Here is a 14,217-nt window from a genome sequence, read left to right on the forward strand (position 1 = left end):
TTCGACAGTTATCATACGGGTCGTTTTGGACTTAAACGTTAAACGAGCTTATCCCAAAAACAATGTGGGGTAAAGGCTTTCCCTCTGCTAGCGCAACACACTTGAAAGTTTCCAAAGCCTTTTCCACCGTTCTATATGCCCAGGTTTGGGTGTCTTGGCAATGCCAGTTAATCTTTGGACAACTCCATTTTCTTCAATACACTCCTACATATAAAACACCCACAGTAAATGCTCAAATGATAAGAAAAAGGGCATCTATATATAGCACAAAGTATTTAATAAAAATATATGCTAAAAATGGTAAAATATAATTTTATTAATATTCAAAAAGATATACAAAGTCTAAAGTCTAGATTTCATCAGACCAAAACAATAAAAGTATCAACGGGATACATCCCCATCTGATCCAACTAACCCGCAAACGACATGTTTTACATCACAAACTACATAATTCATGTCAAAATCAAACCTCCGATGAAACAATATAAAGACCATAATAGAGTTACTAATTTTTTTGACAAAGACACGATCAACAAAAATCACTGGAAGACAAAAACATATACATACTCCAAACAACATTAGCACTTCTTCATGGAATTCGCTTCGCCACCTGACCCGGTACACGCTCTCGACTTCCTTAGATGCAAAACCCTCCTCCCTGCACCCTCTGCCTTGGCCTTAGCTCTTTCAATTATTGCATCCAGTTCTTTAATCTGCACCAGGAGCTTCGGGGCATCCCATCCCTTCTGTGCCTCTGCCTTGCAATGGAATTTATATTGTCCTTGCATCCATCTCATGAACGAGATTATTACTGCCTTAATCCCCTGCCCTTCTTACTCCACACCTTCACCAATATTGAAGCCCTCCACTAGTACCGACCATTCCAAAAAGGTCTCCATTTCGCCTAGGTATTCATTTGGAACCAAAGTCTCCATTACCCATATCACTATTCTTGTGTCTTCACCAACCTCCAGACCCCACACCATTATCAAAGAATAAACATCCATCCTTGTCTTGTATCAATTCTTTATCATATCAAAAGCCTTATCCATGATGAGGTAAATGCATGGTGTAAGATGTTCATCCCAAAACCTAAAAAAACTCTGCACTCTTTTCACAGTTAAATCCACCTAGAAGGGGCATAATTGCTTTTGCGTTTGCAGGGTGAAATTCGCCTCCATTTCACCACCTTGCACACTAAAACCACCTTCAAACCTTCACAGAGCCTCCAAACCTACAAAGCATTTCAAGCACTCATCTCCACACTTCTCCACCAGTGTTTTAGAATGAACATCAAACAATGAGAAGAGAAAGTGGCCGACAAATTTAATTCGGCTCTCTCTTTCATTGATGAACCTACACAACATAATTACCCGCTGCCAAAAAAGATAACACATCTCCACTGCTCGTACTCAAAGTGTATCAAACAGATACTACTCAATCTTCGGTAGTTTCTAAAAATATAAAACTCGTCAATGCTAATATGTCGAAGGTCCTCTAATCTCATTTCACTTATCTCATCAAAGGTTAATGCCCATTTAGAAAGAATGTCCGCCTCCACATTTCCCGACCTTTTGACATGACTCACTTTGAAGTCTTCAAAGTTATTTAACTCTTCCACAATACTGAGAATTGAATTTTGTAGATGCCATGCCTCAATTGTCCCCTTCATTATTGTCTGAATGATGATCAGAGAATCCCCCTCTAAATGCAACCTTCTAACACCTATCCTCCTACAAAACTGACTGCAATCAATGCAGCTAAAGCTTCAACAACATTGTTAGTTCATGGGTCAAGTTTTTGAGCTCCCAAAGCCACCACATCCCCTTTCTAATCTCGAACAATGAATCCTGCACTAGATGGTCCAAGATTACCTTTAGATGCACCATCAAAGTTAATCTTCCACCACTCCTCCAAAGGTCGCTTCCAAATCTCCTTAGATATAGAAGAGGAGCTAGATTGAACCCAACCACACCCATTAACGGGCCTAAGTCGAATGCCCGGTCATCAAGCTTGAATATTTTTGTCTTCTTGAGTTAACGGGACCTTCGGGTTAAAATACTGAGATGTTGTTGCTCCAACTGTTTCCTCTATGGCATGATTTATTCTATATTCCAGTCTATCAAGGGGCTCCATCTTATCTAAAAAGATACATCGGTTTCTCTCTTTCCATATCTCCTAGATGACAAGAGACAGACTTATTTTCCATATACAAGATAGAGTCGATTTTTTAAACCCCTTTGACTAACTTTCCAGTTTCTGCTTCAAAGTTTCTTGCATAAAAATTCTAACCATCTCCCAACATGAAGAGGCAACTTTACAATTGAAAAGTAAATGGGCTGTAGATTCTTCTGCCTCTTCATATATTACACATTTAGAAGGCTTGCAAAAACCCAATCTATAAATTGACAATACAATATCAAACTACTAGCATCACCTAACTATAAATAGATATCCTAAAACCATTAACAAAAACTTTTAACAAAAGCTTGACACATTAAATGGATGATCCATTTGACCATAATCTATTTTGCTCATTTGACCATAATCTATTTTGCTTGTTAATGGAAAGTTGGAGATTTACGAAGTGAATGATCCATTTAAACACAATCTATTTTGCTTGTGAATGGAAAGTCGGAGATTTATGAAGGTCCAACTAGGAAAGAGTATAAGTTCAATTATAATAGAGATTGGATTTTAGAGACTTCGGAGCATAATTTAAACTCGTTTCCATCTAGTGTAACCCTCTCTCCTCCATTGCAGATTGGCGGCGAGTCGGAGATTCAAAACATGCATTAAACCTGATTGGCAATGGAGGGCACAATCTGGGCCAATCTGTTACTTTCAGTACAATTAACAACCAGCGGGAGACCTGTATTCCAGGCAGGCGAGGTTGAGTGTTCAATTCTCGATGCAGTCGATTTGGAAATAGAAGACAATCAGGCATACCCAGTGCTAAAGTCAGGCATATTAATGCTAACAACCATCAGGCTCATATGGATGGACGAAAACTCCAGAATCGCAGGTTCAATTCCCTTGCCTTCCATTGCCCAGCTATTCCCTCCCAAGAAATCACTCAAAAACATGTTCTCAAAACCCCGACTGAGGCTCCTCATATGGGTGTCATCGGACGGAAGAATTTCATCTGACAGTCCGTCCAGGGCTGCAAGATCTGTTGGGATAACATTAGTTTTGAGGGGGCAAGTGGTCCCTGATGCATTCGTGGGGAGGTTATGGGAAATTCTGAGGTCTAGGGCATGGGAGAAAGATAGTAACTCGGTGGAAAATGTGGACAAGCGGGTGGATGGCATGGTTGAGGGTGATGGGGGCTCAACCAAAATGAGGGCGTCCATGGCTGGAGTTAGTGGCATTCTTAGGAAGGAGCAGGAGCAGTGGGAGGAGACTGATAAGAGTTTGCATGAGGCATTTCAAGATTTGAATGCACTTATGGTAAGTATCATTGATCTTTTCTGTTTTGTTTTTCCTATAATGTGCATCTTCATATTGTAATTGCAAAGGGATTAAAGTTTAAATATCCGCACAATCTTTCCTCATAGATCGGTGTAGGAAGTTCTTATGCATACCTTACTTCCTTTCATGTAGTTCAATCTATTAATTCTATACTTTTTATCTTTAAAATTTAAGATTCCTTTAATATAGAAGTGATGATAGTTTGGTTATTGTCTATTAAAAAAAATGTAGGTTGAAAAATGCTCCACCTATAGAAAGTTTTGTGTGAGTTTTTAAAATTGTACAAAATGTAATTTCTTATTTCTTGACTTTAAAAAAATCATATTTAAAAAGGCATCCATGAGTGAACTAATTTAATGTTGAAAAGCTTATTTCCTTTGGTTCCTCCTTCTCCATATCGTTTTTCCTTGTTTTCCCATCTCGTGTGCTCATTGCTATTTCTTTTTTCTTATCCAAATTCACGAGGAAACAACATAAGAAGAACCTGGACACCATAGTTTCCAATGGAAGTGTGTTTTTCCATTACAATATTCATATGATATAAATATCACAATAAAAAGGTATTTGAAGGAATTGTCAAGTAAAAATACTTGGCAGTCAATTAACAATGGCTTCAATCCTTGTTGTTACATGACGCATTGATGGTTTTCTATCGGTTTGTTAGAAACATTTTAATTTGTCAATTTTTTTGAAGATTTCGTACAAATTCGTACAAAACCTAAAAAAATTAAATAATAATATAGATAATCATATTTCCATATATATTATTCGATAGTAAAACATGATCATAATCAATTTTGTATAAAGAATAGCTATTTTAAATACGCTTATTAATAAGTTTCTATCCAAAATAAAGAATTTGAATTTTTGTATTAATAACAACAAAATGCAATTATAATGCATGCTTTTATTTATTGACAATGTTTCACAAGGATGTGTCTCCCAAAAAAGCGACGTGTTTGTGGGATGGGGACATTTTTGAGATGCGGGAACTTGGGGTAAATGTACCCCCACCACATCTCTACTGCCTCAAAGACATTGCTGGGATGTTCCCAAGATGTTGGGGGTTCCGAGGAGTTGCTTGATCGTCTCGGGGATGCCTAGGCGTCTGTTGCAGTCAGACAACCAAAAAAACTCAAAAATATTCTCAATTCTTGCATCCAAGGTCAACCGCTAATGGCCCATAAGCCTGACCGGAGCCCCACAAACTGTATAAATGACCCTCAAATCCTTGATTGTTTTAAAAAACAAATCAACATCAAGCAGATATTATGAGTGTGAGAGTGAGAGCTGCAAGTGCAAGGTGAACAAGTGAGAGTGAAATGCAAGAGGGTTGATGAGGAGCAAGAAGAGGATCTACATAAAGTTGCAAGAATTTTTCAAGCAAGAAATAGGATTCTATGATTGTCTTTTAATTTTTTTTAATTACTTAACTGATTTATGTTGAAAGAATCTCAAATTTCAATCCATAGACGTGGTTGTATATTGTCATTATGTTGATATAATCCATAAACATGGCTACATATTATCATTTATGTTGATAGAATCCATAGACATGGCTCCATATTCATATTGCCATCAAGTTTCAACATTGAAAATAAAAAATCATATACTAATTGCAAATTTCAATTTTAATTTTTAAATTTTAAATTTTAAATTCAATAGCCATTAGTTTAGTTCTGAATTTTCTATTTTGTAAAAAAAATTTAAATTTAAATTATATAACAAGTTGTCAATATTTTTCTTTTTAAGTTTTGCAAATTACTTTTATCAGTTTGTATATTCAAATTTTTTATTTTGTCAAACTAGGATTAAACTTTTGTGTATCCTCTGCTATTGCACTTTTGTGTGACCTTAAGTAAGAAAAACAAAATTGAAATCCTTGGTTGACAAAGATTAAAAACATTTTTTTGTGAGTATGGGGTTGATGTTCAAAGTGAAACTGAATCTGATTATGCACCCGAGGTTGATGAACATGTAGAAGTAGAGAGGGTTGACCGTGAAACCCAAATCACAAGTTCCATGGCGAGTGCGATTGCAAATATTTTATCGTCCTTCCACAATTGTGGTAGATTTTGCTAAGGGTCCCATTTTTCCTAAGTCGAAACAAATTGAAATAAAATTACAAAGTAGGCCTGGGGCATCAAGGGGCACGAGGTTGTGCAAGTGCTGCTTTGTAACCTTGAATTTTAGGGCAACATTACTAGATTTAATGACCATCTCCTTCATATTTGAGGAAAAAGTGTAGATGTATTTGAGGAGTTGGGGAAAAACTGTAAATTTATAGCTAAGATATGGAGGCAATGGGGTTGTGGAGACAATGCAATTATACCTACATCTGCTTCTTTGTCTCAAAGGCTGAGGGGTCATTAGAGCTAGCCGCACAATTTTACTTCTAGTTTCCACAGACAAGTTGCACATATGCTAGTTTACTCTACTTTAGAGGCCCATGCAGTAGAGGAAAGGAGAAAACACAAGTTGACAAGTGATGTTCCTAACTCACTGGTAGAATTATTTAATGTGCAATTGAAGGATGAGGTCAATGATGGCATTGGCAAAATTCTTCTTTGCCAATGACATTCCATTCCATGTGGCTTGATCTCCTTATTACAAGAAGACAATGACAAAGGTAGCAAGGGTAGACCCATCATATGTTCCACCAGGGGAGACAGTTAAGGGCCACAATCTTGGATAAGAACTATTTCGAGATAAATGTATTAATGGAGAAAATGAATGAATGTTGGGTGACAAGTGGACGCAGAATTGTCATGGATGGGTGGATGAACATTAGGCATCCTCCACTTATCAATATCATGGTTACATGTTCAAAGGGCCCATATTTTCTTAAGGCACTTGATTGTTTAGGGCATCACAAGGATGCCAATTTTCAGTTTCAAATTCTCAAGGATGCTACAGAGGAGGCTGGGCCACGAAATGTGGTCCAAGTAATGATAGATGTGAGCCATGTGTGCAAATTAGTAGGGAAGTTAATTGAAGTAACTTAATAGATATATTTGGTGGACTCCTTGTGTGCTTGCCATGAATAATGCACTCAAGGACATAGGAAAGATTAATTGGATGAAAGTAGTGGTCAATGATGCTAGAGATGTGCAAATTTTTATTTGGAACAGCTGCACTTCATATGCACTCTTCATGACCTTCTCTAAGAAAGAATTCTTGAAACCTGTTGAGACTAGATATGCATCCTATTTCATTCTCTTGGAGAGAATGTTTGAACTTTGAAGCATTGCAACTAATGGTTATGACAAGATAATGGAATCAGTGGCTTGAGTCCATGAAATATCCCAAATTGTGCATGACAGAAAAACAGATAAACAATTGCCAGAGATAACAAAATAACAGATTTGTGGAACAAGATCAAAATATTTTCTTGCAGATTATAAAAGAGTGATATTCAGACATTCAGATAAAGTTTGTTCCACTCAAACATTCATAGTCTCACAGTATTCAATAAGCATAGATTGACCAGTAAGAACTAGATGCTCAATTGAAAAATTGTATCTAGTGATAGAGACAAATATCATACAGATTCTTCCCATGATATTTTCGAGCTGTAGTGATACTGCTTGTGTTATTCAGTCGCAAGCATGAGAAGAGATCTACAGGATATGCTGGCCTTGATATCTGATCACCCCTATCCCTATGGTGCCGGCAGCATGCAAAACGATGTCCATGTCTTCCAAAGTGATCCTCAAGCGTTTTATATTTCGCTTGTTTCCTGTGAACTACTGATTGACTTTGCCCATTGAAGACAAAGCAAAGCAAATCGATTCAAGACGATCACCCTAGGTAATTGCAATCCTTTCACTATGACTCATGCTCAATTTTCTGATGGTTCTGTAGATTTGCTCGGGGAGCTATGACTTCTTAACGAATTAGTAGTTCACCAATCTGACTTATATAATGAAGACTAGGAAGCTGGGGTATCATCCACCCTCCTGACTGTTACACAGCCCACGAGTGCATCACACTTCTCAAATCAAAATCAAGCATGCCCCTCATCAACAAGAAACTCCCCCTTTAATAGCTGCATGTGCGGGTTTAAGGAGATAGTTGACCTTATGTCAGCCAAGACAAAAATTGAAATAAAAAACTTAATAAAGGTTGGCCCAGGTCCAATAAAGAGGGAAAATATTAATAATTTCATTTATTAAATTTTCCACTTATTAGCAAAAATGGAAGGCAAATAAAGATTGGGTGTTAAGGAATACCGCTCAGGCCCAATTGGCCACCCTTCACATCAGGGACATCACAGTCTCCCACACTCTAATTGCTTGACCTCAAGCAATTTCAAGTTGGAATGCTCAAAGATTTCTATCCCTTCCCACTTTGCATCTTCAGGAGGAAGTCCCTTCCATTTGACCAAATATTCTGGAATTACCTTGTTCCTAAGCTGCTTTTCCCTCACATTCAGCACGGACTCCAGTTCTAGAACTAGTTTACCTTAATAGTCAAGTGGTGGTAATTCCATTGAAGGGGTAATCTGCAGTCCAAGGGCCTTATTAAGGCATGAGACATGGAATGTATTGTGTATTCTGCTGTTAGATGGCAATGCGAGTTCGTAAGCAACCTTTCCAACTTTTCTTACCACCTGGTAGGGACCATAGAAGCGTGGTTTCAATTTCTTTGCTCCATTTCCTTTGATCGAGGATTGCTGAAAGGGCTGTAGCCTTATAAATACCATATCTCCTACCTCAAATGAACATTCAGGTTGATGTTTATCTGCATACATCTTTTGTTGGTTTTGAGCCTGCTGTAAGTTCTCTTTGAGAGCCTTACATATATCCTTACTTTGTTGAACTACGTCTTTTGCACTAGGAACTCGACTATCAGAAAAAAACAGATCCACAAAGGAAGTAGCTTCATAGCCATAAAGTGCCTTGACAGGAGACATACCAATTGACATATGATAGGTTGTGTTGTAACAATATTTTCCCAAATGTAACCATTTAACCCATGTTGTTTGCTGACCTGTCACATAGTGCCTTAGACAGCCCTCAATCCACTTGTTCACTATCTCTGTATGTCAAACCTTTCACAAACCTTCTATAATAGCTACATAGCTCCACAAATCCTCTCAATAGAGTTAGATTGCTTGGCCTAGGCCAATCTCGGATGGCCTTCATTTTTTCTTCATCTACACTCACTCCATGTTTATCGATTTTGAATCCCAAATACAAAATTTATTGCAATCCAAACTCACACTTAGATGCTTTGGCATAGAAAGTCCACTGTTCCAAAATGCTCAACACCTCATCCAAATGTCTTAAATGTTCTTCCCAAGTCTTGCTATAGACCAAAATATCAACAAAGAAAACCAAAACAAATTTCCTAAATTGTGAGATGAATACCTGATTCATGCACTACTGGAAGGTGGCTGGAGCATTTGTGAGACCAAAGGGCATTACCAAAAATTCGTAATGCCCATAATTACATCGAAAAGCTGTCTTGTGTACATCCTCATCCCTGACCTTGATTTGGTGATATCCTGAACGCAAATGAATCTTAGAAAAATACCTAGATCCATGTAGTTCATCAATCACCTCATCAATTCGGGGAATTGGATATCAACCCACATTCTCACAGTCCCATCCTTCTTTTTGACCAGCACCATGGAAGATGCAAAAGGGCTGGAACTGGGTTTTATATGTCCCATCACTAACAATTCCTTTATAGCTTTCTCAATTTCTTCCTTATACACCTTTGGATGACGATAGGGAGTAATCATTGCTGGTTTAGCTGCTTCTTCAAGCTCAATAATATGCTGGAAGCCTCTATCAAGAGGCAGCCCTGGAGGAATGTCTTGAAACATCTTGTTATGCTTACCCAAGATAGATTGGATCTGAAACATCTTGCCCTTTACGAAAAACTCGCTCCATCCTCTTTGCTGATATTTCCATTGTTCCTTTGCTGGATAACCCACGCAATACTTACCTTTTTCCCATTATGTTGGAAGGAAATTTCCATGGTTCGATGGCTGGTTTCATACTTAACAATTGCACACAGCCATTGACATCCCAAAACGACTTCCATTTCCATGTTAATCACATAAAAGTCGTCCTTGAGTTCATACTCTCCCATTGCTCATTTCATGTGGGGTACTTTCTGAGTACAAGAGAGGACTGTTCCTCTAGCTACCTTCACCTTGAACCTTTAATTGGGGCTGTATTCAGACCAAGCTTCCTTACCACTTCCCCATTCATATAATTATAAGTGGCTCCACTGTTAATGAGGATGGTTACAGCTTGTCCTTTTATGATCCCCTTAAGGCGAAAAGCATTATAATGTGGTTCACATGTGAGAGCGGCAAGAGTGCCTCCTGCTGGCCCTTTTTCTGTTTCGTTGTCAGAATCAGCACCGTCACTTCCTATGTCTTCATCAGAAATTACTTCTATATAGTGCACTTTCCCCTTACCAAGACAACGATGACCTCGCTGCCAAGACTCTTCACATGTAAAACACAATTTTCTCCTCCTTAGCTCTCGTCTACTTAGATCTGTCTGCACAGGCTTTTCTATTGGTGATTTAGGAGGTATTATACTCTTCTAGAAAGGCTTTTTAAATTGCGTAGGTGGTGCTGTCCTCCTACTACCAAAGCTATACCTTACAATTGAGTCCTCCAAATTAAGAGCTGTAGTGATGGCTTCAGGGAATGTTGCAGGGTTTAAAGCCTTGAGGAGTCCTTTGAATGGCTCAGCTAGCCCCTCTGAAAAAAGCACCATAAGCCTCCTATCTGTCACATCTGGCACCATAACTGCAAGTCTTTGGAACTTGGCCACACAGTCTTTGATCTTACGATCCTGTTTGAGCTGTGCTAAATTTCTAAAATGGATTTCTGGATTTGTCCTATCAAACCTTTTAATTAGTTTTTGATTGAGTTCTTCAATGGTAGTAATAGAATCATGCCCCTGGGTCACTAACCCATGGTACCACCATTCACGAGCTACTCCTTCCAAGTGCAGGGTGACAAATTTGGTAGCCTCTTTGTCTGTCATAGGGTTCAACGAAAAATAGGTATCAAGCTTTTGTAACCACGATCTTGCTGATGTATGACTGGACCCATAAAAACTTTGAATTGTGATCTTTCCCAATCGGTGTTGGATGTCTTTCCTATCCTCATACCCTTTTCTCCTATGTCCACCTTTTGATTTCAGCTCACAATATTCCACATGGGTTATGTTATTCCTAACTCCTTCACTCAGAGCATTATATTCCGTTAAGAGGCGATCCATTTCATTGACTTGATCTGGATGGCTTTCACCACTCTCCTCATTTGACAAGAACTTAGCCCTAAATGAACTCGTATTTGATGCTCTTACTTCTTCAGTTTTTCCATTGTTGGAATGGCTTCCCTCACTCTTTTTGATTCTGTCATTGTTTTTATTGTCAGGAAGTTCCTTCAGCAGCTGGGCAACTTCTTTTAGTGTTGCAGACATATTGAGGTGAAGTTCCTTAGATCCTTTAAAGAAGGCCATTGCATCTTCCTCCACTAGGTCACTCATGCCGCGTCCCTTCTTCTTTTCTCTCTGCTGGTTTCTTAGTTCTCTCTCTCTCATCAATTAGACCCACGGTTGGCGGGGTCAAAGGCTCTGATACCACTGAAATATCCCAAATTGTGCTTGACAGAAAAACAAATAGACCTGCCAGAGGTAACAAAATAACAGATCTGTGGAACAAGATCAAAATATTTTCTTGCAGATTATAAAAGAATGATATTCAGACATTCAGATAAAGTTTGTTCCACTCAAACATTCATAGTCACACAGTATTCAATAAGCACAGATTGACCAGTAAGCGCTACATGCTTACTTGAAAAATTGTATCTAGTGATAGAGACAAATATCATACAGATGCTTCCCACGATATTTTCCAGCTGTAGCGATACTGCTTGAGTTATTCAGTCGCAAGCACAAGAAGAGAACTACAAGATATGTCGGCCTTGATATCTGATCACTCCTGTTCCTGTGGTGCCGACAGTATGCAGAACGATGTCCGTTGCTTCCAAAGCGATCCTCAAGCGCTTTATATTTCGCTTGTTTTCTGCGACCTACTGATTGATTTTGTCTGTTGAAGACAAAGCAAAGCAAATCGATTCAAGACTATCACCCTAGGTAATCACAATCCTTTCACTATGACTCACACTCCTCAATTATCTGATGGTTCTGTAGATTCGCCCAGGGAGCTATGACTTCTTAACGAATTAGTAGTTCACCAGTCTGACTCGGATAATGAAGACTAGGAAGCTGGGTATCATCCACCCTCCTGACTGCTACACAGCCTACGAGTTCATCGCACTTCTCAAATTCAAATCAAGCATGCCCCTCATAAACAAGAAACTCCCCCTTTAATAGGTGCATATGCCGTTTTAAGGAGATAGCCAACCTTATGTCGGCCAAGAAAAATTAAAATAAAAAACTTAATAAAGGTCAGCCCAGGTCCGATAAAGGGGGAAAATATAAATAATTTAATTTATTAAATTTTCCACTTATTAGCAAAAACGAAAGGCAGATAAAAATTGGGTGCTAAGGAACACCGCTCAAGCCCACAAGGCCATCCTTCACATCAGGGACATCACAATCCAAGATAGAGCAGGGGAAATTAAGGATGTAGTGAAGAGTGATTTTTTTGGGGTGATGCAAAATATATTACTCCATTATTCTAATCTTCGAGGTGATTAGATGTGGGGATGCTAATGCACCTGCGTATGAGTCCATGGATTCTATGCTAGACGAAATGAAGGTTGTCATGCGAGAGAAGGATCCTACATTAGCTTTCTACAATGAACACATTCAACCAATCATTCATCATAGATGGGAGAAGCCCAATACTTACTTGCACATGGCTGCGTTTGCAATGAACCCCAAGTGGTATGTTGAGGTGAAGGCAAGGTTCATGAGGGCGATGCAAAAGATGTATGATCTTATAGAGGTTGACCTCATTCATATTGAGTGGAAAAAATCACCACTCTTAGGGATTATTCTGAGGAGGCCAAGACGGATAGGACAATTATGGCACATGAGGACCCACTTTTGTGGTGGACCATGTATGGACCGATTCTTCGACTACCTCTTTAGCCATTCATTTGCTATTGTAGGTTTCTAGTTCTGCCCTTGAGAGGAACTAGTCGACGTATAGCTTCATCCACTTTTTGAAGAGGAACATACATACCTGTAGGAGAGTAGAGAAGCTTGTAGTTGTACAAAGTGCCTTACATCTTATTGGCAACAACACACTTTTGTACAAGGAGAGTCAAGCATCGTTGTGGGATGTAGTGCTAGAGGAGCTAACATAAATTGATGAGGATACTACATAGACGTGGTAATAGTTTGGAGGTGGCACTTGACCATATGCAGTCCAACAATTCTAGTGTTGAGAAGTTTGGGTATGATTGGGGGCCTCACTTCACTCCATTTTGTTATTTTGAACATTCATAAGCATAAAACGTACTCATTAGAATCATCATTATGAAATTGTAATGTCCCTTCTAGTTATGTATGAACCTTCCTATCAAAACCGAAGTTAGAAGAAGATAAAATGTACAATATATATATATATATATATATATATATATATATATATATATATATATATATATATATATATATATATATATATATATAATGTAGTTAACAAATTTTGATTTAAAGAATTAACAAGTACATGGGGCGAAGTCTCAGGTTATGTCCCCAGGTCGGGTTTCATACACCCAGGCCCTCTAGCTTGGAGAATATAGGATCCATCCAAAGCGACCCTAGCATATTGACCGTCTTCCCATGGAGAGCTACGCCCAACACTCCTCTTGGAACCATGCATGGATCAAAGCCTACCGGGGAGGATCGATAGATAATCGATTCCCGTCTTGGATGTTACATCTTACATCCAAGCCTACCGAGGAAGAACGTCATATGTTCCATTCTTGTCTTGGATGATACATCTTATCTCCAAGTCTACTAGGGAGGATCATCAATGACCACGTCCCGACTGGGATTGTTGTTTGTAATTAGGGCTGGCGGATTCCAATTGCCTTGGGCAACATTGGAATCCGCCTCCAACATATAGGGCCAGGCCCAATACCTCTCGGCTCCACCTAAAAGGTCTCCACGCTACATCCAAACCCAACTCGCCTCCATGACAGGGTCGACCCTATCCAATTCGCTTAAAAGGAATTAAATAAATTAATATGTTTAATTTGCAAAGAAGGCCGACATGATTAAGAAGTATCACTACTCCTATAAATAAAGCATATACTTCACATGACATCATTCATTCAGTTTTGCAAGAAGGTGCGAAATATATACTAAGGAAGCGAAATATATATTAAAGGCAGTTGATAACAACGAACTACATTAAAGTGCAGCAGATCACTAATAGAAGACGGTGAACTTCTTCAAAGGCAACAGATCACCACCAAGAGATAGAGAACTCCATTGAAGGCCCAAACAAACCCTATAGAAGGACTGCAAATTACTTGAAAGGTGCTGCTACCCTTGTTACACACAGCAAGTCTGATTAGGAGGACTGCAAATCATGATCTCCATTAGTGAACTAATTGTGAAGACTTCTATCTCATCTTCCTTGTGACTGCAACATCTATACTCTAGATAAGTGTGTAATTATCAGTTGAATTCAAAACCATAATCAGATCTGAGGATCTTTTCTGGCTGGGTTTTTCCTCCTAGGAGGTTTCCGCAGGGTAACTGTGCTTTGTCTTTATGGATTCATTTC

General features: G+C 38.7%; 1 protein-coding gene across 3 annotated transcripts in view; it reads left to right on the forward strand.

The window, feature by feature from the left end:
* The first annotated feature begins 2,635 nt into the window (after positions 1 to 2,635).
* The window catches only part of LOC131041272 (vacuolar protein sorting-associated protein 36), a 43,996-nt gene continuing 32,414 nt past the window's right edge, over positions 2,636 to 14,217 (forward strand). The window contains exon 1 of one of the 3 annotated variants that reach the window (XM_057974318.2): positions 2,636 to 3,450. In XM_057974318.2, the coding sequence (XP_057830301.2) occupies positions 2,812 to 3,450 (639 nt within the window). In that variant the 5' untranslated portion in view covers positions 2,636 to 2,811. The remainder of the gene's footprint in view (positions 3,451 to 14,217) is intronic. The other 2 variants (XM_057974311.2, XM_057974305.2) reach the window with 2 other exon arrangements.

The sequence above is a fragment of the Cryptomeria japonica genome, chromosome 11, assembly GCF_030272615.1.
Source record: "Cryptomeria japonica chromosome 11, Sugi_1.0, whole genome shotgun sequence".
Taxonomy (NCBI): domain Eukaryota; kingdom Viridiplantae; phylum Streptophyta; class Pinopsida; order Cupressales; family Cupressaceae; genus Cryptomeria; species Cryptomeria japonica.